This window comes from Triturus cristatus, chromosome 7 (genome assembly GCF_964204655.1).
Source record: "Triturus cristatus chromosome 7, aTriCri1.1, whole genome shotgun sequence".
NCBI classification, from domain to species: Eukaryota; Metazoa; Chordata; class Amphibia; order Caudata; family Salamandridae; genus Triturus; species Triturus cristatus.
In genome coordinates, this window is record NC_140590.1 from 574175904 (window position 1) to 574201350 (window position 25447).

At 48.1% G+C, this 25447-nt stretch overlaps 1 protein-coding gene across 13 annotated transcripts in view; it reads left to right on the top strand.

Annotated features, from left to right (window-relative positions):
- The window catches only part of SPATA20 (spermatogenesis associated 20), a 2191885-nt gene that overhangs the window by 1113550 nt on the left and 1052888 nt on the right, over nucleotides 1–25447 (top strand). For all 13 annotated transcript variants that reach the window (XM_085617132.1, XM_085617125.1, XM_085617126.1 and 10 more), the window contains 3 exons: nucleotides 10770–10979; nucleotides 11118–11310; nucleotides 12785–12953. In XM_085617132.1, the coding sequence (XP_085473258.1) occupies nucleotides 10770–10979; nucleotides 11118–11310; nucleotides 12785–12953 (572 nt within the window). The remainder of the gene's footprint in view (nucleotides 1–10769; nucleotides 10980–11117; nucleotides 11311–12784; nucleotides 12954–25447) is intronic.

Below are 25447 nucleotides of genomic sequence, written 5' to 3' on the forward strand. Positions count from 1 at the left end.
AGTTCCCTTGCATCAGGCTCACACTCCACCCATCACTAAGTGTTCAGCACAGCCCGTCCTCTGTATTCCACAAGGTCAATTAGGCCTTGCAGCAGGCTTCTCCCTCTGCTGCTGCAGCGCAGCCGTGCTCAGTGGCTTGCCCAGATATTCAAGACTCCAAGACTGGCTTAGTATTCTACACAGGCAGTAGGCCTTTCCCACCACTCCCTTTCTCTTCTCTGTGGGCAGACCCCATACGCTGAGTTTGGAGGCAGGTAACACGGAGCCCAGCTCACTGCTGGGCAGCCCAGTAAAGTTTGAAGATGAACTAAGAATTTGGTTGTTCTACATGAATGGACTATCTATTTGAGAAAACGATTTTCCACCAGTGTCTACAATTAATGTGTGTTAGAATGGGGAACCTCTGGTTGGCACAGGTAGGTACTTGTGACAAGCAGCGGTCCCTTCTTCTATTCAGGGCGAGAGAATTACCCCTTCAGAACAACCCCTGCTCACCCTATAGGTAGTGTGGCGCAAGCAGTCAGGGCTAAACTTCTGGGCGCTGTCGGTTAAGCATTTATAATAACACACAGTAAATCACAACGATCCCCCACAAACGGACACCAGGCGTAAGTTGTATCAAAAATACGGATGCTTTATATAAAAGATTCTTTGTTACGCAGGCATGTACAAGACCATCAATAACGGTTGCGAAATGGAAGCCACAAGATGATAATTAGGCACTGTTCTTTTCTTTGGTAACTTATTCGATCACGAGCGCTTCACAGGGCTCGGTTGGGTCGGTCCAGTCACGATGATGCGCAGTGCACCCGGGGTACAGTGATACGGGGAAATCAGAACGTTGCGGACCCCGAGTCCGATAGAGAGTTCACTGTACCTGGGAACGTGCGATGTGCTTGGACGAGTCTTCGGGGGAGATGCAGGTTCTGCACCTCGCGGGTCTCCGGATCAAGAATTCAGCGGGCGGCTCTCGGTAGACAGGTGCGGCCCAGGGCCTCCGACACGGACTGTGCGGGAGGTCACTGCGGAGGTCGGCACGGTCAGACTCAGGCTGGGAGGTGAAGCGGGGCGGCCGGATACGTTACGACGTACGGGCGGCCGTCCGAGGCTTGATTTCACGTCCCGATTAGAAATCCGGCGGGAGGGTGAGAGGGCACCAGGCACGCTCCAGTGGCAGGCAGGTGACAGGGAAGCGGGGCGGCCAGCCTCGATGGGTCCAGAGCGACTCAGGCAGAGCGGGGCTCTCGGCGAGGGGAAGCGGCCAGGCTTCTGGGTGTCACGGCCCTAGGAGGGGTGGCAAGGTGCGCAGGGCACTCCGGCGGGAGAAAGCACACGGCTCGAGTTCTCAGACGAGCGGAGACACGGTGAACCCACTGGTCCTGGGGTTCAGTTCAGGGGGCAAGCTCTTCTTTCAAGCCCTTGGAGATAGTTGAAGAACAAAGTGCAAAAGTCTCTTTCAGTCTTTTTCCTCTCCTTCCTCAGCAAGGCACCTACTGCAGGCCAATCCCTCAGGTCAGGGAAAGTTACTCCTCCTTCAGCTTCTTCCAGGTCCTTCTAGTCGGGCAGAGTTCCTTCGTGGTTCAATCTGGATCTGATTTCTTAGGAGCCAGGCTCCTACTTTTATACAGTGATTCTTTTGTTCTTTAGCGCCCGGGGGCCTGGGCCTGGCTCAGTCCAGTTCTGGAGTACTTTGTTTTGGTGACTCTGCTCTTTCCTTTCAGCAGCAGGGCAGAGACATCAGCCGCTCCACAGGGGGCGGAGCCGGCTTTGTGGTGGCAGAGCACAGGTCTATTCAAGAGTCAGGGTGTACTCCTCCCACCCATCCTGGTGCAATCTCTCTACCCACCACCTGGCAGCCAACCTGTCTCCTGGAATCCCCCAGCCCTGCTCCTGTACTGTTGCTAGGCAGAACACACACCCACAGCAGAGGCGGACTGAGATGGTCAGACACGCAAAGGCTAACTTTCTAAAAGTAGCATTTGCAAACCCAGGATATTAAAATAACTTTTACTAAAAGATGTATTTTATTATCCCGAGTTCAGGCATACTAAACATGACTTTCTACCATGCTCTCTGAGTCCACTGGGGTCACAGCGTGTAGCGATCCCAGCAGCCCATTCTGGCCTATGGAGAGCAGGTAGCCTTCAATAGTGAAAAACGAAAATGGTTGTAATTCACTATTAAGACATGCCACACACCTCAGGGCATGTCCTACCTTATGCCTACAATGCACCCTGCGCTTGGGCCTACCAGAGGGGTGACTAACATGTAGTTAAGGGAAGGTTTAGGGACTGGCAAGTGGGGATACTTGCTCAGTCGGCGTGACGGTACCAGACCGCGCGCAGGTTCTGCAGTGGCAGATCCTAGACACATTATACCCCGCTGCTTCGGTGGGTGGCACAATCAGTGCTGCAAGCCCACTAGCAGCATTTGGATACACAAGCCCTTGGCACCCCTGGTGCACGCTACTAGGGACTGACAGTAAACCAAATATGCCAAACGTGGAAGTCAATTCACATAATACATTTTACCATAGGGAGCACTTGCACTGTGGCACTGGATGGCAGTGGCACAGTTCCCTGAGCGGCTAACACCAACACAAAAACACATTGAGGCACGGACAAAAATGGAAGGGTGACCCACGCCAATGGTACCAGGTCTAACACGTGTCCCCTCCAGCTGAAAAGTGGGGAGAACTACCCTAGCCCAGGGAGTTCTTCATCACTAAGGCGGAAAAACCTGGACAGACCGTCAGCATTGGCATGATCTGTGCCAGGGCGATGCTCCACCGTAAAGTCCATACCCTGTAGGGAGAGGGACCACCTCAACAGTTTTGGGTTCTCACCCCTCATTTGCATCAACCATCTGAGGGGCCTGTGGTCGGTCTGAACCCGGAAGTGAGACCCAAACAAGTAGGGTCTTAGCTTCTTCAGCGCCCAGACCACAGCAAATGCTTCTCGTTCTATCGCACTCCACCTTTGTTCCCGGGGAAGTAGCCTCCTGCTAATAAAGGCTACTGGTTGGTCAAAGCCCTCCTCAGTGATCTGTGAGAGAACAGCCCCTACACCATGCTCTGATGCATCCGTCTGCACCAGGAACTCTTTGGAGAAGTCAGGAGCCAAGAGCACGGGCGCCGTGCACATGGCAGTTTTCAGGGTGTCGAAGGCTTCCTGACAGGTATCAGTCCATATCACTTTTCTGGGCTGCTTCTTCGAAGTCAGCTCTGTCAAGGGGGCAACGATGCTGCCATACTCCTTGACAAACCTCCTGTAGTACCCGGTGAGTCCTGAAAAGGCCCTCACCTCCGTCTGGGTCTTTGGGGGCTCCCAAGCCAGGATGGTTTCAACTTTGGGTTGGAGGGGCGCCACCTGGCCGCTCCCCACTTGGTGTCCCAAGTACACCACTGAACCCTGCCCGATCTGACACTTGCTTGCCTTGATCGTGAGGCCTGCCTTGCGCAGCGCCATCAACACTTCCCAGAGATGTTGCAGGTGTTCTTTCCATGTGCCGCTGAACACTGCGATGTCATCCAGGTAGGCGGCGCTGAACTCGGTCAGCCCAGCCAACACCTGGTTGACCAACCTCTGGAAGGTGGCAGGGGCATTCTTCATCCCAAAGGGCATCACCCGGAACTGGTAATGCCCATCTGGTGTAGAGAACGCGGACCTCTCTTTGGCCCCATCAGTTAAGGCGATCTGCCAGTACCCAGACGTTAAATCAAACGTGCTGAGGTACCGTGCAGCCCCTAACCGATCGATGAGCTCATCAGCTCTGGGGATGGGGTGCGCGTCAGTCTTCGTGACTGAGTTGAGTCCTCGGTAGTCCACACAGACCCGGAGTTCGGGCGTGGCACCCGGCGCTGCAGCCTTTGGGACCAAGACCACTGGCCTGGCCCAAGGACTGCTGGAGGACTCAACCACCCCTAGGGCAAGCATCTTCGAGACCTCCTCTTTGATGCAGGCTCTGACCCTGTCAGTTACCCGGTAGGCTTTGTGCTTCACAGGTAAGCTGTCTCCTGTATCCACATCATGGATGCACCAATTTGTGATACCAGGAACCAGGGAGAACAGGTCAGGGAACTGCCCCAGCAGCTGGCGGCAGTCACCCTGTTGCTCAGGGGTCAGGGTGGGTGAGAGGTTAACTCCATCCACTGACCCGTCTCGCTCTGAGGCTACCAAGAGGTCAGGAAGAGGCTCGGACTCCTCTTCCGTCCCATCATCGGTGGCCAAGAGCATGCCCACTTCGGACCTCTCCAAGTGGGGCTTCAGTCGATTGACATGTAGGACCCTTAAGGGGTTCCTAGGAGACCGCAAGTTCACCAAGTAGGTGACAGAACTTTTGCGCTCCACAATCTCAAAGGGTCCTGTCCACTTGTCCTGGAGTGCACAAGGCTCCACAGGGGCCAGGACCCACACTTTTTGACCAGGTTGAAGCTCAACCAGAGTGGCATTCTGGTCGTACCACCGCTTCATTTCCTCCTGGCTGGCTTCCAGGTTTGCCTCAGCAAGTTGCCTGAAACGCCTAGTCTGGTTCCGGAAAGCCAGAATGTAACTGTATACATTCTGGGGAGGTTTCCTGGGAGATTGCTCCCAGCCTTCCTTGACCAGACTAAGAGGTCCTCGTACTGGGTGGCCGTACAAAAGCTCAAAGGGACTGAACCCTAGAGACTTTTGTGGCACCTCGCGGTACGCAAAGAGAAGGCATGGTAAGAGGACGTCCCACTTACGCCTCATGGGTTCCTCGAGACCCATAATCATGCCCTTCAGGGTTCGGTTGAAGCGCTCAACCAACCCGTTTCCTTGGGGATGGTAAGGGGTGGTGAACTTGTAGGTCACACCACACTCTTGCCAAAGGGACTTCATATATTTCGATATGAAGTTGGTCCCCCTGTCAGACACCACCTCTAGAGGGAATCCTACTCGTGAGAAAATTCCCATCAGTGCCCGTCCCACCACGGGGGCCGTCACTGTCCTCAGAGGGATGGCTTCAGGGTACCGAGTGGCATGGTCCACCAAGACCAGGATAAACCTGTTGCCCATGGCTGTCTTGGGGTCCAGTGGCCCCACAATGTCAATCCCCACCCGCTGGAATGGGGTACTGACCACAGGGAAAGGTTGGAGTGGAGCTCTCAGCTTCCTTCCACTCTTGCCACTTGCCTGGCAAGTCTGGCATGTCCTGCAGTGAGTGTCAGAACTCCTGCGCATTTGGGGCCAATAAAAGTGGGTGACAAGCCTTTCAAAGGTCTTGTCCTGCCCCAAATGTCCTGCTAACGGTACGTCGTGAGCCAGCCCCAGTAGGAAGGCTCTGAACTTCTGGGGTACCACCAGCGCACGGGCTGACCCAGGTTCAGCAACCTTAGGCTCTGAGTATAGGAGGTCGTTCTCCCAGTAGATCAAGTGAGTTCCGGACTGATCGCCCTTGGCCTGGGCTGCAGCCTGCTGCCGCATACCCTCTAGAGAGGGGCATTCTTTCTGCTCCCTGCAGAATTCCTCCCTGGTGGGGCCTCCTCCTTGCTGCCAATGGGTCAGCTCAGGCAGGTCCCCCAGTTCGGCTATCTGTTCCCCGGTAGGCTCCAGGGCATCCCCCTCAAGGTCTGCTTCCTCCTGGGCCGTGGGAACTTCAGGAGCCGGATTCCCGTGCCTCCTGTGCCCTCTCCCTAAGGCCGGTTCCTGGGCCTCTCCCTCAGGCTCCAGGGTTCCTTCAACACCCCTACTGGCTGCCATTGACCGGGTGGTCACGCACGCCCAATCAGGTAAACCCACCATCCGCAGGTGAGTTGTCTTCTCCACCTTTTCCCAAGGGGAGCTCTCCAAATCGTTTCCTAGGAGACAATCAACAGGCATGGCCTCTCTCACAGCCACTTGCAGAGTACCAGAGACCCCCCCCCACTCAAAGGGAACCTGAGCCATTGGACACTGACTCTCTGTGTTGTCGGCGTTGACAACACGGCAGAATGCGTGTGGGACAACCTGCTCTTGAGACACCAGGTGTTGCTTGACAGCAGTCACACTGGCTCCTGTATCTCTAAGAGCCCCCACCCTGCGGCCATTTATGGTCACCCACTGCCCATACTTTTGAGTATTGGGGGGCAGTTGGGCCTCTGCGACCATCTCACTGTCTCCTAATGAGACTAGGGTCATCTGTACGGGATCCCCCGCCCCTTGGACATCTATCTCCCTCCCAAAGGCTACACTATTCACCTGCTTGGGGGGTGGAGCACCGGAGGGTGCTGGTTTACCATACAGGGGGCACTTGGGATCCACGGAAATGTGCCCCAGGTTGTTACACTTGTAACATCTGAGGGGCCCTCTTTGAACAGGGCTACCTGTCGGGGCCCCGGTCTGCTTCGGGGGTGGGGGTGGCTGAGAACCTTTCCCTTGGTTCCCTTGGGAATTACTTTGGGGCCCTCTGTAGAACTCCCTCTGTTTACCCTTGTCCCCCCCACTCTTCTGCTGGGGACCCTGAACACCTTTGGCGGGGCCTCCCACGGGACCCTTGTGGACCCTGGTGCTGATCCAGCGGTCCGCCTCCTCAGCAAGCTTCCTAGGGTTAGTCAGCTTGCTATCGATCAGGTGCTGACGTAGCTCAGGAAAACAATTATCCGACAAGTGCTCCCATGCAATTAAATCAAACAGCCCTTGGTAATCATTCACTTTGCTACCCTTCACCCAACCATCCAGCGCTCTGCAAAAAAAGGTCACATATTCTACATAAGTGGTACCAGGTTTCTTGGTGCAATCCCTAAATCTCTGCCTGTACAATTCAAGAGTTAACCCATACCTTGTCATAAGAGCCTCCTTCATGTGTGGATAGGATGTCTTGACCTCCGAGGGGAGATCCAGCAGTGTGTCCCGCCCTTCACTCAGGAACCTTCCCCACAACCCCGCTCCCCAATCTTTCTCAGGGACCCGGTGGGAGGACATGGCTACTTCATAGGCCCTGAACCACTGCCCAATATCATCCTGCTTATAATATTCTTTTACTACATCTTTAGGAATGTGCACCCTTGACTCTGTTGAATTGCTGCCACCAGAGGGTGAGTTGTCTAAACTCCTGGCCTTGAGATCCAACTCCCTCATTTTTACCTCATGCTCCATGGCCAGTTTTTGCCTTTCCATCTCCATTTGTAGTTTTGCCATCTCCACCTCATGTGCTCGTGCAGCACTCCTGTCGGCCATCTCCTCTGGCGACAGGGCTCGGTTGGGTCGGTCCAGTCATGATGATGCGCACTGCACCCGGGGTACAGTGATACGGGGAAATCAGAACGTTGCGGACCCCGAGTCCGATAGAGAGTTCACTGTACCTGGGAACGTGCGATGTGCTTGGACGAGTCTTCGGGGTAGATGCAGGTTCTGCACCTCGCGGGTCTCCGGATCAAGAATTCAGCGGGCGGCTCTCGGTAGACAGGTGCGGCCCAGGGCCTCCGACACGGACTGTGCGGGAGGTCACTGCGGAGGGCGGCACGGTCAGACTCAGGCTGGGAGGTGAAGCGGGGCGGCCGGATACGTTACGACGTACGGGCGGCCGTCCGAGGCTTGATTTCACTTCCCGATTAGAAATCCGGCGGGAGGGCGAGAGGGCACCAGGCACGCTCCAGTGGCAGGCAGGTGACAGGGAAGCGGGGCGGCCAGCCTCGATGGGTCCAGAGCGACTCAGGCAGAGCGGGGCTCTCGGCGAGGGGAAGCGGCCAGGCTTCTGGGTGTCACGGCCCTAGGAGGGGTGGCAAGGTGCGCAGGGCACTCCGGCGGGAGAAAGCACACGGCTCGAGTTCTCAGACGAGCGGAGACACGGTGAACCCACTGGTCCTGGGGTTCAGTTCAGGGGGCAAGCTCTTCTTTCAAGCCCTTGGAGATAGTTGAAGAACAAAGTGCAAAAGTCTCTTTCAGTCTTTTTCCTCTCCTTCCTCAGCAAGGCACCTACTGCAGGCCAATCCCTCAGGTCAGGGAAAGTTACTCCTCCTTCAGCTTCTTCCAGGTCCTTCTAGTCGGGCAGAGTTCCTTCGTGGTTCAATCTGGATCTGATTTCTTAGGAGCCAGGCTCCTACTTTTATACAGTGATTCTTTTGTTCTTTAGCGCCCGGGGGCCTGGGCCTGGCTCAGTCCAGTTCTGGAGTACTTTGTTTTGGTGACTCTGCTCTTTCCTTTCAGCAGCAGGGCAGAGACATCAGCCGCTCCACAGGGGGCGGAGCCGGCTTTGTGGTGGCAGAGCACAGGTCTATTCAAGAGTCAGGGTGTACTCCTCCCACCCATCCTGGTGCAATCTCTCTACCCACCACCTGGCAGCCAACCTGTCTCCTGGAATCCCCCAGCCCTGCTCCTGTACTGTTGCTAGGCAGAACACACACCCACAGCAGAGGCGGACTGAGATGGTCAGGCACGCAAAGGCTAACTTTCTAAAAGTAGCATTTGCAAACCCAGGATATTAAAATAACCTTTACTAAAAGATGTATTTTATTATCCCGAGTTCAGGCATACTAAACATGACTTTCTACCATGCTCTCTGAGTCCACTGGGGTCACAGCGTGTAGCGATCCCAGCAGCCCATTCTGGCCTATGGAGAGCAGGTAGCCTTTAATAGTGAAAAACGAAAATGGTTGTAATTCACTATTAAGACATGCCACACACCTCAGGGCATGTCCTACCTTAGGCCTACAATGCACCCTGCGCTTGGGCCTACCAGAGGGGTGACTAACATGTAGTTAAGGGAAGGTTTAGGGACTGGCAAGTGGGGGGACACTTGCTCAGTCGGCGCGACGGTACCAGACCGCGCGCAGGTTCTGCAGTGGCAGATCCTAGACACATTTTACCCCGCTGCTTCGGTGGGTGGCACAATCAGTGCTGCAAGCCCACTAGCAGCATTTGGATATACAAGCCCTTGGCACCCCTGGTGCACGCTACTAGGGACTGACAGTAAACCAAATATGCCAAACGTGGAAGTCAATTCACATAATACATTTTACCATAGGGAGCACTTGCACTGTGGCACTGGATGGCAGTGGCACAGTGCCCTGAGCGGCTAACACCAACACAAAAACACATTGAGGCACAGACAAAAATGGAAGGGTGACCCACGCCAATGGTGCCAGGTCTAACAATGTGTTAGACTACTCCAACACCAGTTACCCTCTGGTACAGTTAAATGTCCAAGAATCAGCGTTTCTCTTTTGTACCCAATTTTTATTGTTTACTATCTTTAACTTTTCCTATCAACCAGGACCTATGTCATATCTTCTTATCTGCGATTATTCTGGTGGATACTTGTATCAACAGATTCCTCACCTCATGAACCTTCCTTGGTTCCAAACTGGATACTGAAACTTGAAATAGCTCTCCGTGGCCGTCTTAGCCAAATAAGACGCCAACCCAGCATGCTGACATCCTTTCCTTTTTCTCCATGCCGTTAGAGGCAAATCCGCAGAAGATTTGTATTTGCAGTGACAATGATTGGTGTTTAGGTGCCCTGTCAGCAACTAGTTTTGTTAAACATTCTGTTTGGCCCTCTCTCATCTTCATCTTTCTGTGGAAAGCATCTGGATGCCTTTGAGGGACCAGGGTTAGCTCCCTAAGGGATTCTGAGATGATGGCTTTGTGGTTGGGATCTGCCTTTGTTGATAATATTTTATCTCTGCCCATTTGAGGGACGATCCCTTCAGCCTGCACCGCTCCCACCTGAGGGGCAGGGCCCATTGACCGCAACCTGCTCCCTTACTTTGGGGTCATCCTGTGACTCTGCTCCTGCCCAAGTGTGTAAATGCCCGGCCCTAGAGACAGGGAGGCTATTTCTGCTTATTCGTCATTGTCTTTGAAGGGGTTCTACTTGTATTTTCATTCTACCAGTGGGAGTTCACCTAGTTCAAGTTCAAATTTGGTTTTTTGACCCTCCCTTCCGAGGACACCCTCTCCATCCATTCTGCCGTAAGGTGGCTGCAGCTTTGGAATTGCCCCTCCCCCGCCTGGTACCACAACATCATAACCGACGCTACAGATGCGGAAGACATCACGCGGAGCTGTATGCAGCCACCCGACGCCGCACGCAAAGGGTATTGCTCTGCAAACGTTCCCAGATCCAGCCTGACACCTGGTTAATTTAAAGGTAATAATCTGCTGCTAGATAGAGTCTCTACCATATAATGCGTTACCGAAAGTAAGTAACTTGTCCTTTCTGCGTCTAAAGTTGTGTAAATAAAGACGGGCACAAACATCTGCACCATGTAATGCCTTAATGGCTTGACCAGTAAAGGATCTGGAGTTGGAAGCAATGCCCGCGTTCTGGCACGGGATAGCTATTTCAAGTTTCTAGATCCGTTCTGGAGCCTTGGAGGATTCATCGAGTTATGAATCTGCAGGTAAATCGAGTAACCACCAAAAATAATGTTTCCATAGGTGAGTAACATTTTCTTCTTTCCCTTCTGAAGATGGAGTCTACTTGATGTTGCAGCAAGCTACCTACTGGCCCGGGAAGATTCACTCATACTTCTTGTTCTTTTACGTGCGTGGTGGCAGGCTGAGCGACCAAACTGATTCTGGAAACAAGGCCTGGTCTGCCCTGCCACTCATCTTTGAAAGGGGTAGAGAGTGTGCATTTAACATTCTCAGTAGTCTCTCGGGTCATTAAAGGTGCTTTATGACTGAATGATAGCTTAGTGGCAGGTTAGTGTTTTTGATACTTTTAGTATGATAGACATGATAGCTTCAGTGACTGTACATTTGTTGATTGTTGATGTTGCAAGGAACACAACCTTGATTTGTAGCTGTATTTGTTCCCTGCAGAGTGGAGGGTTTTATAGTGCAGAGGATGCAGACTCTTATCCCACATCCCAATCCACTGAAAAGAAGGAGGGGGCATTCTGTGTATGGACTGCAGCAGAAATTCGGGAACTACTACCAGACGTTGTCCCAGAAGCCATAGGAAAAACAATGGCTGATATCCTGATGTATTACTATGGAGTGAAAGAAGAAGGGAACGTCAGCCAAGCTCAGGTAAGATTGGGCATTGTGACAGAACTAACTTGTGCACCTCCCTTCTCAGACAAGACATATGCTCACTCAAAGCCGGGGTTGTGAGCTGGGAGTTGATAGAGCTATTTATTACCTGTTATTTCTCTTCTTGCTTTTTAGGACCCTCGTGGAGAACTAGTGGGAAAGAATGTGTTGATTCAAAGATACTCCCTAGAGTTGACTGCGGCCAGATTTCATTTGGACTTGGGTCACCTGAAGACCATATTGAGCAGTTGCCGGGAAAAGCTTTTTGAGGCTCGCAAGAGTCGACCAAAACCTGATCTGGATACCAAGATGGTCGCTTCGTGGAGTGGTAAGGAACCACCGTTCCTGTGGTCAGTACCATTGAGAATCTCTGCAGGCATGCGTCTGTCAGTTCCCCTTAATACCCAGTGTGAATGGCGTATAACTGTAGGGAAGCCAGGGTTGCTTAACATGGCGAGCCCGGGCCTAAACCTTCTCTATTTTGATCTACTTAGGTCAAGCCATTAGTGGTTCACAACCCTCATTGTTTACCCTCAACCACTGCCCCTCCCCCAGTTGATCCTTCCCTCTTGATATAGAAAGATTTGCGTATTTTTAGCTTATCCCTCTACTTAAACCTTTTTTGTGCATGGTGATTCTGAACAAAATCTCAGCAACTATGATGTGATCTCTTAAATAGCGGCTCGAATGTGTTTTAATGATATAAATGTAACTTAAATAATGTGTGGTAAACTGCTCCTTTACGAGTTTGCGCTATTGTTTATCATTGCTTTTTCTTGTTGTGCTTGTAATAGCATCAGTTACATATCGACATGTCTGCTGAAGATTCTGATGCAAAATACTCTATGATACCTGGGTTGTGTCTGTCTTGAGTGACACTTTGTCAGTCAGTACGCTTAGGCCCATACATTTAATTGGAAAATTGAAACTGCAAGTCCTTTGGTTTTGGCTAAAATTGAAATTAGCCCTAAAAGTGTCATACACAACATTGGGCCACTTATTAGCACTGGCAATTTGGCTTCACATTCGTAAAGAAAGCATTGGCATTTGTAAGATGCTTTGAGGTATGACCTATTTTATCAGAATTATTTCTTGCATATTGATATATCAAAAAAGAAATGACACACATTCAGTTTAGGCAGGAGACAACCTTATACTGTGAAGAATCACTAGGACATGTGTTTCCTCATGTTTCTCCCTCCGTTTTTCTTTTACTCTGAACTCGTATCTAAGCCATCTTGGCCCTGCACAATCTCACTAGAGGTCAGAGGACGGACATTTAATGTTTGAGAGGCCTGGTCCCACATACCTCACCCTGTTATGCCACTTGTAAGTAGGCTACTTTTCTTAGGCTCTGTAAAATATATATCTTGCACCCATGGGTAATTCACTTCGGTCCCATAATTGACCCGATGTGTGAAGGAGTGTATATTGAAATCCAGAGTATTGATTTCAAGTGCCATTTTATAGTCCAGTAGGAATGGCGAGGTTGTATTTGAAACTGTTAGTTTAAAAGTATATGTAGAGAATAGACTGCAAAGAGAAAGCACTCGAGACTGCTGTTCTGAAAGAGACCGATGGTACAAAGAAATCATTATTTGGAGCAGGCACGTCGCAAGCTAGACTTGGCATTTGCCTCCAGGCCGACAGCTAATTGCATTCTTCTCTCGCTCGTCCATCTTAACTCTCGCGGTCCATTTACCATTATGTTTCTCACTTTCTTTCCGTATTCATTATTTGTAGTGCTGTCTTTCCCTCTATTCCCATTGTTTCATACTACTTCCCTTTTTGTCTCTTATCAGGTCTCATGATTTCGGGGTTTGCAAGAAGTGGGGCGATTTTCGGCAAGAAGGACTATGTTAAGCAAGCAGAGAATGCTGCCACCTTCCTCCAAGAGCACATGTTCGATGCAGACTCCGGAAAACTGCTAAGGACCTGCTACCGTGGAAAGCAAAACAATGTGGAGCAGATGTGAGTTAAAACGGAAATGAATATATGCTCGGTGTATTATGTGTCGGTCCACAGGACTCCTTTCTCATCCGTAGAATGTATTTCTTCCTATTGCCAGTGTTGCTAGATTTTCCCAAGCCCAAAGCTGTTCAAGTACAAGCCCAAAATCAGCCCAAACAGCAGGCCAGTATCAGCCCAAAAACCAGGCCTAAGTTGCAACGTTCAATATATGCAAAAATAGACTTCAGAACATTTTAAGGGATATTTTCTAAATTTGATTCAACATGCATATTGTAGGAGGAAATGTGGGTGCATGTGCACTTTTTCAATCATGCCTCAATTCAATTAATAACTACTTATTTTCATTAGCAGTCCCCACTGTGACCTATCTCGCACTTCAGATCTAAATCTGAACCTGACATTAATGAATTAAACTCTACAAGAGCAAAAGTTCTGCCTTACTGAAGTCTGAGAAAAGAAACCTTAATGTTTTTCAGCAGTGTGGCTTCAAAAACGTACTACTCGACGGTTCTTGCAGAATTAAGACCCCATAATGATACACATAGTTAGAAATAACCCATGTATTAAAGTAATTCATCACCACTTGTTTGGAAGATTCGCATTCTATCTATTTGCCTAAAAATTCAAACAAAAATACTATTTTACAATGACAGTATGGGACAATTGTAAAAATAAACATTGAAGCAATTTGAAAAGCAGTATTTCTGCAAAATAAAGAAAAACAAGTATACGTAAAATGTGAAGCTACAGTGTGAAAACTTCGAAGATTAGAAGTGTCCTTCTGCAAGAGTTGCTGCAGTAAGACATGAGACCACACTCTTTGAGTTAAAATGTACTAAAAAGGCCAGGAAAGTGACCGTCACTTACTGTGACCAGTTCGGAGAATTGTCTCCAAAGTCATTCACCAGGACTGCTTACTCTGGTGGTAAAACTTATAGAGGACATTTGTCATTGCCCTTGTGTTGCAGCAATAATCACTTGACTTAAGCGCTCAGCCTTTAAAAGCAGAGATGCATTTGTTGGGGATCAAGATGAATGCAAGGCTGTTGGAGCCGAAAGGAAAAATACCAATTTTCCAAGAACGTTTGGTGACAAACTTCCCCAACATCTGAAAAATAAGTCTTTCACCTCTGCTGATCCTGTCCTCACTCCTCTTGTCCCATCCCAGTCCATTCCCCTTCCTCATTAGCGTTGTCCTGCTATTATACCACTGCTGACCTGGGCAATCTCAAGAGAATGTGCAGTTCCTTTACACCCATTAACCACCCAGGGCTTTAAGTAGGGGTTAGTGAAATATGCTGTTCAGCTCCCAGAATTGGCAATATTGTTTTCTCATGCGTGGATCCAGAATAGTTGGCAAACGAGATTTGGCGTCCCCTAGTGCGATTTCCCGTCGCTAGGAGGACATCTAATGAGCTTTTTCTAATGCAGGCGATCGCGATAGTTCATGGTCAGAAGGATGCCGCTTAAATGGAAAAGCTATTAGAGCGGCAGCAAAATAAACTCTAGTTTTCTTTTAATAATTGAGCAGAAAGATTTTTCAAACTGCACGATAAATACATCTGTTAGAAATGGGGGTCTCCAGTGGGCAATGGCGGGCGCCAATGTCCAAATAGGGACCCTTCTTCCTAGGTCAGGGCAAGTGGGCTATCCCCTTTGACAACCCCTGCTCAACCCTGTGGCAACATAGCATGAGCAGTTAGGCCTATCTCAGAGGCAGTGTGTGAAGCATTTATGACCACGTACAACACAGCAGTAACAACACCACAAAAGGACATAACTCAGGTAGGTTTAGAAAAATAGTATCTTTATCTAACAGTTCAACTCGAAATTCTCAAAGCGTTTCAACAAATACAATTCACGTTAACCAGTAGGGACTGCAAAATGCAATACGTATTCACCAGAACGTGACACAGACTGAGTTCAAGGCCGGGGCCTACGCGACCCGTTGCGCACCAGATCCCTGTTGGTGAAAGGGGACACAGCACGCAGCTTCTTGAAGAAGTGGAGACAATGACAGGCGGACTCCCAGTGACCACAAGTCAGGGCTGCAGAGGTCCGTAGCATGCACCCACAATGATTCGGGCACTCGGGGACAGGCGGGCTCTCAGCGGCAGCAGCATGCGACTGCGGCGGCCCAGTCTGGTTGTGGCGATGACTCTCAACGTGCAGCTCCGTGGTGGGCTCACAGCGGCAGCAGCTCTCTCTTAGCTACGGCGGCCCACAAGACGATAGCAACAGTCCTCGACAAGGGTGAACAAGGTGCGGGCACTTAGCGGCAGCAGCTCTCTCTTAGCTGCGGCGGTCCGCAGGACGAATCACGATGATGCAAACGTTGGCTAGGGTGCGGGCACTCAGCGGCGGCAGCTCTCTCTTAGCTGCAGCGGCCCACACGGATCCAGCGAAAGGTTCCAGGGTTCAGATTCAGGCCGGCTCTCAGGTTCGGCAGCTCTCTCTTAGCTGCAGCGGCCCACAGGACGAATCACGATGACGCAAACGTTGGCAAGGGTGCGGACACTCAGCGGCGGCAGCTCTCTCTTAGCTGCAGCGGCCCACACGGATCCAGTGAAAGGTTCCAGGGTTCAGATTCAGGCGGGCTCTCAGCGGTGGCAGCTCTCTCTTAGCTGCAGCGGCCCACACGGATCCAGCGAATGGTTCAAGGGTTCAGATTCAGGTGGGCTCTCAGCGGTGGCAGCTCTCTCTTAGCTGCAGCGGCCCACACGGATCTAGCAAAAGGTTCAAGGGTTTAGATTCAGGCGGGCTCTCAGCAGCGGCAGCTCTCTCTTAGCTGCAGCGGCCCACACGGATCCAACGAAAGGTTCAAGGGTTCAGATTCAGGTGGGCTCTCAGCGGCGGCAGCTCTCTCCTAGCTGCAGCGGCCCCCACAAGTTCAGCGAAGGTTTCAAAGATGCCCAGTCCGCGGTCCTCACAGTAGAACTAGAAGCTCCGGATTACTCGACGGAGGCCTCATCTGCAAGCAGAATTCCTCGCACAGGAATTCCGACGACTGACGGGGTGAAGTCTAATGTCCCTGAGACTTCTGCAGGAGGCACTCTCGATTCAGGCCCTCCGGTAGTTTCTTCGGCAAGCTTGGCGAAAGTTTCAAAGTCCTTTCCTCTCTTCACTCGGACGGAGTTTTGTCTTGACATCCAGAAGGAACACACCCGGACAAAGTTCCAGTGCAGCATTTTATACCTAAAAAGTCTTTGTTCTCTAAGGTCGCAAATCACTGACTCCAGACAGAACCAGTTCGGTGGGGTTGGGGAGCACTTGGTTTACGAGGTGACATCCTGCCCTTTCAGAATGAGGGGGTCTGCTATCAGACGCCCAGTGGGAGGTGGAGCCTACATTCCCCTTGCCAGGCACGGCCCTGCTCGGATCAAAGCGTCACCCCTCCCCAGCCTCTGAATACCGATCTCTCCCTCCAGCCAGGTCTGACCCAGCTGGCCCTGCTGCTCCAAAACCAGACAGCCAATACAAATACTCGCAAAGCCTATAGTGAAGCTTAGGCAAGAAACTACAGCGTTTTCAGAAGAGGCATTTCTAAACATGGGATATATAAACGGTCCTTACTAAAAGGTATCTCTCAATGTCCTGAGCACAAACATATCAAACTCGAAGTTCCTATCAAGTTCCTGGGGCCAGATAGGATGATAGAAAGTAATCCTCAACCGGCCCAGTCTGGCCTATGAGAACGAATCGTGTCACAGTAGCGACAGTGAAATGGAAGGTAACTCACTATTGGACATGCTACACAGATCTAGGCATTATGGTTCTCCTAAGTCATACAGTCATTTATATACAGGGAGCATTCGCGCTGTGGCACTGATTAGCAGTGGCACAGCGCCCAGAGCGTCTAAATCCAGCCAACATAAAAAATAGGAAGAGGAGAGGGGAAGGAAGACCCATGCCAATGATGCCAGGTCTAACAACATCCATTTTTAATATGTTTGTATCAAGGTTAGCAATACAAAATATATCCTTGGGTTTGTGGTATGCTGCCAGAATTCTAAGCGGTATTAGGTGTAAAAACAAAATGTATACCAAACAAAGAAGGTACCATTCCAAGCAAGTAGGTACTTTCTACCTTAGCTGCCTTAACATATGCATTTCATTTATAACTCTCTATTTGAGCTGCAATCTTTAACTCTGTCAGCTCGAGCTTGCGAAAAATATAGGCCTTGCAAAATTTGAGGGCTAGGTTGCCAGGAGCTCTTAGATTTATGATGATAATCTTTGAAATGGGTTTCAGGAGATAATCTATCATAGGATTTTTGGTACAAACAAAAAAAAACAATTACTCTCTTAGACCAAGCACTAGAACTAAAAGTAAATCAGATATTAATCCCCAAGCCAAAAGAATATGTTTAGCTGTTTCAGAAATCTAAGTGACACCTCATCTAAGTGGTGTTTTATTTTGTAGGACCTACTTGCCATCTTCCAGACCTTTAAACCCATTAGAATTTGCTGATATAAAGGTAATTGTTGGACTTGGCCCTTTTTACAGGGTCATCCCTAAACTTTTTACCTTTCTCCTAGCCTTTTCTCTGACATGGTGTTGGTGGTTTTAGGCCTCTGGGCACTTTAGCACTGTTGCCCAGTGTAAAGTGCGTGTGCTGTCTGTGTTACTTATGGTAAGATTGCTCTACACCTGTTTGGCCTATTTACCTGTCAGTCCCTTGTAAAGTGGTATCTCATATACCCAGGACGGGTAAATTAAATGCTACTGGTGGGCTTGCAGCGCTGATTGCCCCACCCTCCAAAGTAGCCTTGCAAACCTATCTCAGGCCTCTGCCATTGCAGGGCTAGTGCGCGCAGTGTTACTGCCGCTGTGGCGTGGCACCTAAAGTGTGTGCCATGTCTGTGACCCCCCTTTTACTGCATTTCAGTCACCCCTAATGTAGGCCCTAGCTAGCCCTATGGGCAGGGTGCATTGTAGGTAAAAGATAGGACATGTACCTTAAATGCGTGACATGTCCTGGTAGTGACAAACAGCTATTTTGGGTTTCTCCCATAGGAATGCATTGGGGATTCCCTCATAAGTGTTTCAGTGGTAATTCCTGATATGAGAGAAGCAGCATGGTCAAGTTTAGTATATTTGGAATGGTAATAATAAATGCTGCGCAATGGTGTGCGCAGATTTATTATAACTATTTTAGAAATGCCACTTTTAGAAGCTGGCGTTTCTGTGTGCTATGTGTCTGCCTGCCTGATGTGAATTGCATGTCTGACTTTTAGTGACAGGGGCTGGGGAGTTGTGTGTGGCTCCAGGAGGGGCAGGGTGAGTCAGCACCAGGCTGAATAGGGCATCTACATTTGGAGTAGTGGGAGGAGTAGTCCCCTGACCCTAAATAGGATTGTGCCTGCCCTGTACAATGCTGGCTCTGCCCCCTGTGGTGTGTTTGATCACCGAGCCCCCACCTGACAAAGGGGAAGAGGAGCCTGTTAGAGTGCTTCAATTCCCCCCTGAACCAGTTTTTGCTGGATCCCCCAACCTCGAATCTGGGGAACTGGGTTCGAGTCTCGGCAATGACGCTGAACATCCTGTGATTCTGGGTAAATCACTTAATCTCCCCGTGCCTAACAAAAATTAATGTGTGTCCTCATGTAACGTAACTGGTGCTATGTAAAGCGCTCTGATACCCGATTCAGGTGAAGTTCACGCTATATAAAACACTGCCAAAAAAAAAAAAAGTATAGTATAAATATAGGGGCTGTGACCCCATGAATTTTGTGCTGTTCCTGTGCTTCTGGGGCGTGCTGCTGCTGGGGGCCCAGGAGGAACTGCCATGAGGGCTTGCCTCCCTGCTGGAGGGCCCTGTGTGCTGGCCTCCCTGGGCCCAGCTGTGCCCCTTGGACCTTTTCTTGTGCTTTCCAGGATCCTGGGACTATAGCACCTGGAGAACTCTCAATCTATAGTTTTAGGAGGAGAGGAGCATTTTTTCTTTGCCTAGCTTTATCAGGTCTGAGTTGCGACTTTTTTGGGTAATCCCAACGTGGGGTTCCCCCCATTGATGCCAAGAGAGTGGGTGCCCACCCCACATTGTGCCTGCCGAGCAGGAGCCTACCCCGCTTTATGAATATTTTTGGGCAGGTGCCCACCCCGCGTTATGCACCTAATTTGGTGGGTGCCCACCTCACAATTGTTTTTTATTCAAAGCGGGAGCCCCCCCCCCCCCCTCCCCCCAGCATTTCACTGCCGAGGAAATCACCGCCGCGGCCCGATCGAGAAAAGCCACCGACCTGGAAGCCAGGCAGAGTTCGCCTGACTATGGGCGGGGCTTAGGAGCGATCCGGCGGAGCAGCGAGAGGAAGTCCAGCCCACCGCAGAAGCCGTCTGGAGCCTTGCGGGTTCCCCGTCGCAGTCTCGGTCCCAGGAAGGGGGACTGGGCGAAGTGAGGCTAGACGAAGCCTCCCCAGCAAGGGAGAAGTTCAGAAGGGGACCGGAGCCTCGCAGGCTCCATTCCGAAGTCCCCGAGCAGCCCCAGTGGGCAGTGTTGGTGAGTGGCGACCGGTCTACGCCACAGAGTCCCTGAGAGCCCGGTGAGTGGGGCTTCATGTTGGCACATTGTAAGCTCCTAGTTTCTGAACGGACTCGCAGGAGAGCGGGCCGCTCCAACGTTGGGGGCAAGGCCTCTTTGTTTATTCACAGCTGCACCGCCGTAGCGGGCAGCTGCAACGTTGGCCGCATTTTTGTTGTAGAGTCCCAGTTTGGACTCCTGAGGGCACCGAAGCGCCAGTGCCTGATTCTTTATTCCCTCAGTTTCGCCGCCGTAGTGGGCAACTGCAACGATGGGGCACATTTGCTGGCAGGGCCCCAGTGGAGGCCCAGAGGGCACAGTGAGTGCCAGGGCCCACAGTATCTTCACAGCTGCACCACAATTAGCATATTTATATTTCAAAACACAAGAGCGACCCATATGTCCTTGTGAACTGGGTGTTTGCGAAAAGCAAGAAAACAATGTCCACAAGGAACTTATTACATGTACCACATTATCAATATAGAGAAACAAATACTCTTATCTGGTTGAATAAGAACAGAATTTTCCAAATATGTTGAGGTCATAAATCAAAACAACTGATGGCAAAAATCAATTTACATAAATAATTTATACATTAATATTAAAGAAGCCCAGACAATGTTATTTACTTCAGCCGAAGCAAATATAGTTTTATTTCATATATTTAAAAAGGAAAGAAAATCTTATCTCAGTGCCTTTTTTGATACTACTACAAGCACCATATAGTGAAAAAGTGAAACAGTGAGTCCCAGTGCAGTGATTGTGACCTAAGAAGTGAAATTTAAGTGAAATTGAAACAGAAGGTCATTAAAACAACAACGAGGGGCTTCCAGTAATACGATGAATCTTTCTTGCCCTCTCTTTGTCAATGTCGACGACGTTTCGACCCGCTCTTGATATGGGGTCTCTTCAGGACAGCTTATCTAGGGACTAATGTAAGGGGAGGGTCAGTGCATGTAGTGATTTTTATATAATATTAATACTATGCTCCAGATTTCTGAGTAGCTTACCCATCAATTATTCTTGTATATCCACAATAGAGGTTACGGAATCACTGGACAAGGCAGGGCTACGAATGACACTTGGCCATGTTCATATGGGCCTATATGGCAAACAGGGCCAAAGATAACATATTGCCATCATAATACACGTACAATATACAACTCCGATTAGGGAGGTGATGAGTTAAAATATAAACTGATTAAAGTCTATCTAGGGTACGCATATAGAATGGTTTAACACGTAAGAGAAAGAAATTAATTATTGTCTCATCAGAAGTATACCAGGACGGACAACTACTCAAAGGGACCGTGTCGTTCTGAACAATACACGTCATCAAGTAGATATAGGCATATACCTCCGGAGGGAGTGCAACTTAATTATGCGTATTGCAAATGGATATCACAATGAGGATAATGTCGTGACGGCATCCATAATGGACATTACTCATTAAGGCCCGCTAACTGCTGACACTGACGGTAAATAGAAATAAGATAAAGGAAAAAGAAGCACTTACTAAAGCGATTAATAAGCGTATGACCTCAGATTCAATCTGGCAGCGTATGGGTAGAAGCACTGTAATCAAGAACATAGGAATTACTCACGGCTCATAGCCGAAGCCACTGTACTCAACAGCACACAAGGATGTGTGTCGGGGTCCTAAATCAATTGTCGGACGACCTGGTACTCAATACGGGTTCAGTAAGGCTGCAGGGCTGACGGCAACCCGGAAGTGTATTAAAGAGCGGTAACATCAACATCTCACATGTGCAAAGGGAGCCGGCAAGAAGGATTATTGGTGGCCATCTTGAATGGCAATTTAACCATTACTGGTAATGAACAATTTGAAAGTATTTTACCGCATGGCGGACACAAGCAATGTACTTCGAATCACCTGATTTAGATAACAATTAATTACAATAAATATCACAAAAGTAACAATTATCACTATTGTGAAGGATATACCCAGAGTATATGTGAGCCCATTCAACAATTTTACCATAATTACGCATTGGAATTTTAATACACCAATAAAAGATCACAAAACAGTTATATATGAAAAATGAAAGAATCTTTCTTAATACAAAATTAAAAAAAAAAAGTGCCACTATATACAGTGATCATTATTTAGAATTAATGCTAAGTATCTTATGCTTCCAACCTAAATCAATAAACTCAGTCTATTGCATTATTTCTAATGAGAACGCATATGTACTGGTAGACAGTAAAGGTATATCTCATTGAGCAGAGCCCTACTCAATTATTTTATATATATGCATCAATACAGACTGATAAACCTGCACCATTCCTCTAGGCTATTCAGTCCTTTGTGTGTGGATTGACATTTATCGATCCATTTGCATTCTAACGATTGTAGAAGCAAGGAGATGTCACCACCTCTGGCAGGCAACCTAGCTTTTTCTATCACCTGCCATTTTATGTCGTCTGCTGAATGTGCTTTCTCTTTGTAGTTGTCAACCAGAGGGGCATTGTGTGTGAAACACCGTATTCTGCTCCGATGCTGGCAGATACGTGCTTTTACTGGCTGAGTGGTCTGTCCAATGTAAATCAGGCCACACGGACACCAAATGCAGTAGATAACATTAGATGTTGAACAGTTAGAAAAATCACGTAGGGTAAGATTTATATTACCATGGGGAAAAAGATTTAGTTTCCATGGTAAACTTACAGGCGACACAACTGCCGCATTTATAGTGACCTATAACTGGAGGAAGGGACCAAAGGTCATGGATAGTAGTTTTAGTTTTAAGGACACTCGTTTCAGAATGAGCCAAATGGTCTCTTATATTTTTGCCCTTTTTAAAGGAGAACAATGGTAATTCCTGACAGATGTTAAGGGTATTGAGTGTGGGCCAGTGTCTTTTGATAGTCTTTTGGACTTGTGTACTCAGTGGGCAAAAGTGGTTACACAGACAGTTTGAGTAGTGGTTGGTCTGACAGTTTTTTCCAAAAGAATTTCACGGGGGCTAAACCATGCTCGTTTCATCAAAGTTTTTACCAATCTTTTTGGATAACCCCTTTCACGTAGTCTGGCACTCAATATATTAGACTCTCGAAAGAAGTCTGCCTTTTCAGTACAGTTACGTCGGAGTCTTATGGGCAATTTCTATCAAAAGACACTGGCCCACATTCTGATACGAGTGTCCTTAAAACTAAAACTACTATCCATGACCTTTGGTCCCTTCCTCCAGTTACAGGTCACTATAAATGGCAGGTGATAGAAAAAGCTAGGTTGCCTGCCAGAGGTGGTGACATCTCCTTGCTTCTACAATCGTTAGAATGCAAATGGATCGATAAATGTCAATCCACATAGCCTAGAGGAATGGCGCAGGTTCATCAGTCTGTATTGATGCATATATAAAATAATTGAGTTGGGCTCTGCTCAATGAGATATACCTTTACTGTCTACCAGTACATATGCGTTCTCATTAGAAATAAGGCAATAGACTGAGTTTATTGATTTAGGCTGTAAGCATAAGATACTTAGCATTAATTCGAAATAATGATCACTGTATATATTGGCACTTGTTTTTTTTTAAAATGTTGTATTAATAAAGATTCTTTCATTTTTCATATAGAACTGTTTTGTGATCTTTATTGGTGTATTAAAATTTCAATGCGTAATTATGGTAAAATTGTTGAATGTGCTCACATATACTCTGGGTATATCCTTCACAATAGTGATAATTGTTACATTTGTGATATTTATTGTAATTAATTGTTATCTAAATCAGGTGATTCGAAGTACATTGCTTATGTCCGCCATGCGGTAAAATACTTTCAAATTGTTCATTACCAGTAATGGTTAAATTGCCATTCAAAAATGGCCGCCGATAATCCTTGTTGCAGGCTCCCTTTGCGCATGTGAGATGTTGATGTTACCGTCCTTTAATACACTTCCGGGTTGCCGTCAGCCCTGCAGCCTTACTGAACCCGTATTGAGTACCAGGTCGTCCGACAATTGATTTAGGACCCTGGCACACATCCTTGGTTTATCCGACATCTGTGAAGTGAAGCGCTAAAACGTAAGTAGCGTTTTACGATAATGCTCCTTTCCCCCCCCCCCCCCCCCCCTTGTGTGCTGTTGAGTACAGGGGCTTCGGCATTGAGCCGTGAGTAATTCCTATGTTCTTGATTACAGTGCTTCTACCCATACGCTGCCAGATTGAATCTGAGGTCATACGCTTTATTGCTTTAGTAAGTTGTTCTTTTTCCTTTATCTTATTTCTATTTACCGTCAGTGTCAGCAGTTAGCGGGCCTTAATGAGTAATGTCCATTATGGATGCCGTCATGACATTATCCTCATTGTGATATCCATTTGCAATACGCATAATTAAGTTGCACTCCCTCCGGAGGTATATGCCTATATCTACGTGATGACGTGTATTGTTCAGAACGACACGGTCCCTTTGAGTAGTTGTCCGTCCTGGTATACTTCTGATGAGACAATAATTAATTTCTTTCTCTTACGTGTTAAACCATTCTATATGCGTACCCTAGATAGACATTAATCAGTTTATATTTTAACTCATCACCTCCCTAATCGGAGTTGTATATTGTACATGTATTATGATGGCAATATGTTATCTTTGGCCCTGTTTTCCATATAGGCCCATATGAACATGGCCAAGTGTCATTCCTAGCCCTGCCTTGTCCAGTGATTCCGCAATCTCTATTGTGGATATACAAGAATAATTGATAGGTAAGCTACTCAGAAATCTGGAGCATAGTATTAATATTATATAAAAATCACTACATGCACTGACCTTCCCCCTTACATTAGTCCCTAGATAAGCTGTCCTGAAGAGACCCCATATCAAGAGCGGGTCGAAACGTCGTCGACATTGACAAAGAGAGGGCAAGAAAGATTCATCGTATTACTGGAAGCCCCTCGTTGTTGTTTTAATGACCTTCTGTTTCAATTTCACTTCTTAGGTCACAATCACTGCACTGGGACTCACTGTTTCACTTTTTCACTATATGGTGCTTGTAGTAGTATCATAAAAAAGTTACTGTGATAAGATTTTCTTTCCTTTTTAAATATATGAAATAAAACTATATTTGCTTCGGTTGAAGTAAATAACATTGTCTGGGCTTCTTTAATATTAATGTATAAATTATTTATGGTAATTGATTTTTGCCATCAGTTGTTTTGATTAAAGACCTCAACATATTTGAAAAATTCTGTTCTGATTCAACCAGATGAGAGTATTTGTTTCTCTATATTGATAATGTGGTACATGTAACAAGTTCCTTGTGGACATTGTTTTCTTGCACCACAATTAGCAGCAGCTACAACGTTTAGGCTAGCGCAATTGCGCACTGTTAATGTTGCTGCATTGGCAGCCCAAGCCCTGATATTTTGGACATAGGGCATTTGAGCCCCTAGAGAAGGCAAGTTGGCCTGGGGATCAGTTGTAGGCTGATAGGGCGCCAGGCCCTAATGTGATTTAGGCATCCTGATTTATGCCTCTAATGTGATTTATGATTATGAGGTTATTGCATACTGGGTTTATGTTAGTGAGGTTTATTACCTAATGTGTTTAGGCTTATGAGGTTGGCGCATAATGTGTTTTACGCCTAATGTGATGCTGATTGCATAATGTGATTTATGTTGCAGGATATAATGCTGAATACAGTGTTTTGCCAGTAATTACTGGTTGTGTCTACATTTACTATTTGTATTTTGAGATGGCTCTGACAGTGGCCCAATTGGCCCCGTCATGTGTATATAATCCCCTGTAAATATTGCCTAGTGTCAGTTGACACAGTGTATATTGTGTGATTATTATTCCAATGTGTTGTGGATAATACAAAGGCTATTTTTATATATAACCTTGTGTGGAGTTCCTTTTGTGGTGTGCCTAGTGTGTTGCTGCTGTGTGTGTGTTGCACAAACGCTTTACACATTGCCTCTGGGATACGCCTGACTGCTCGTGCCAAGCTATCAA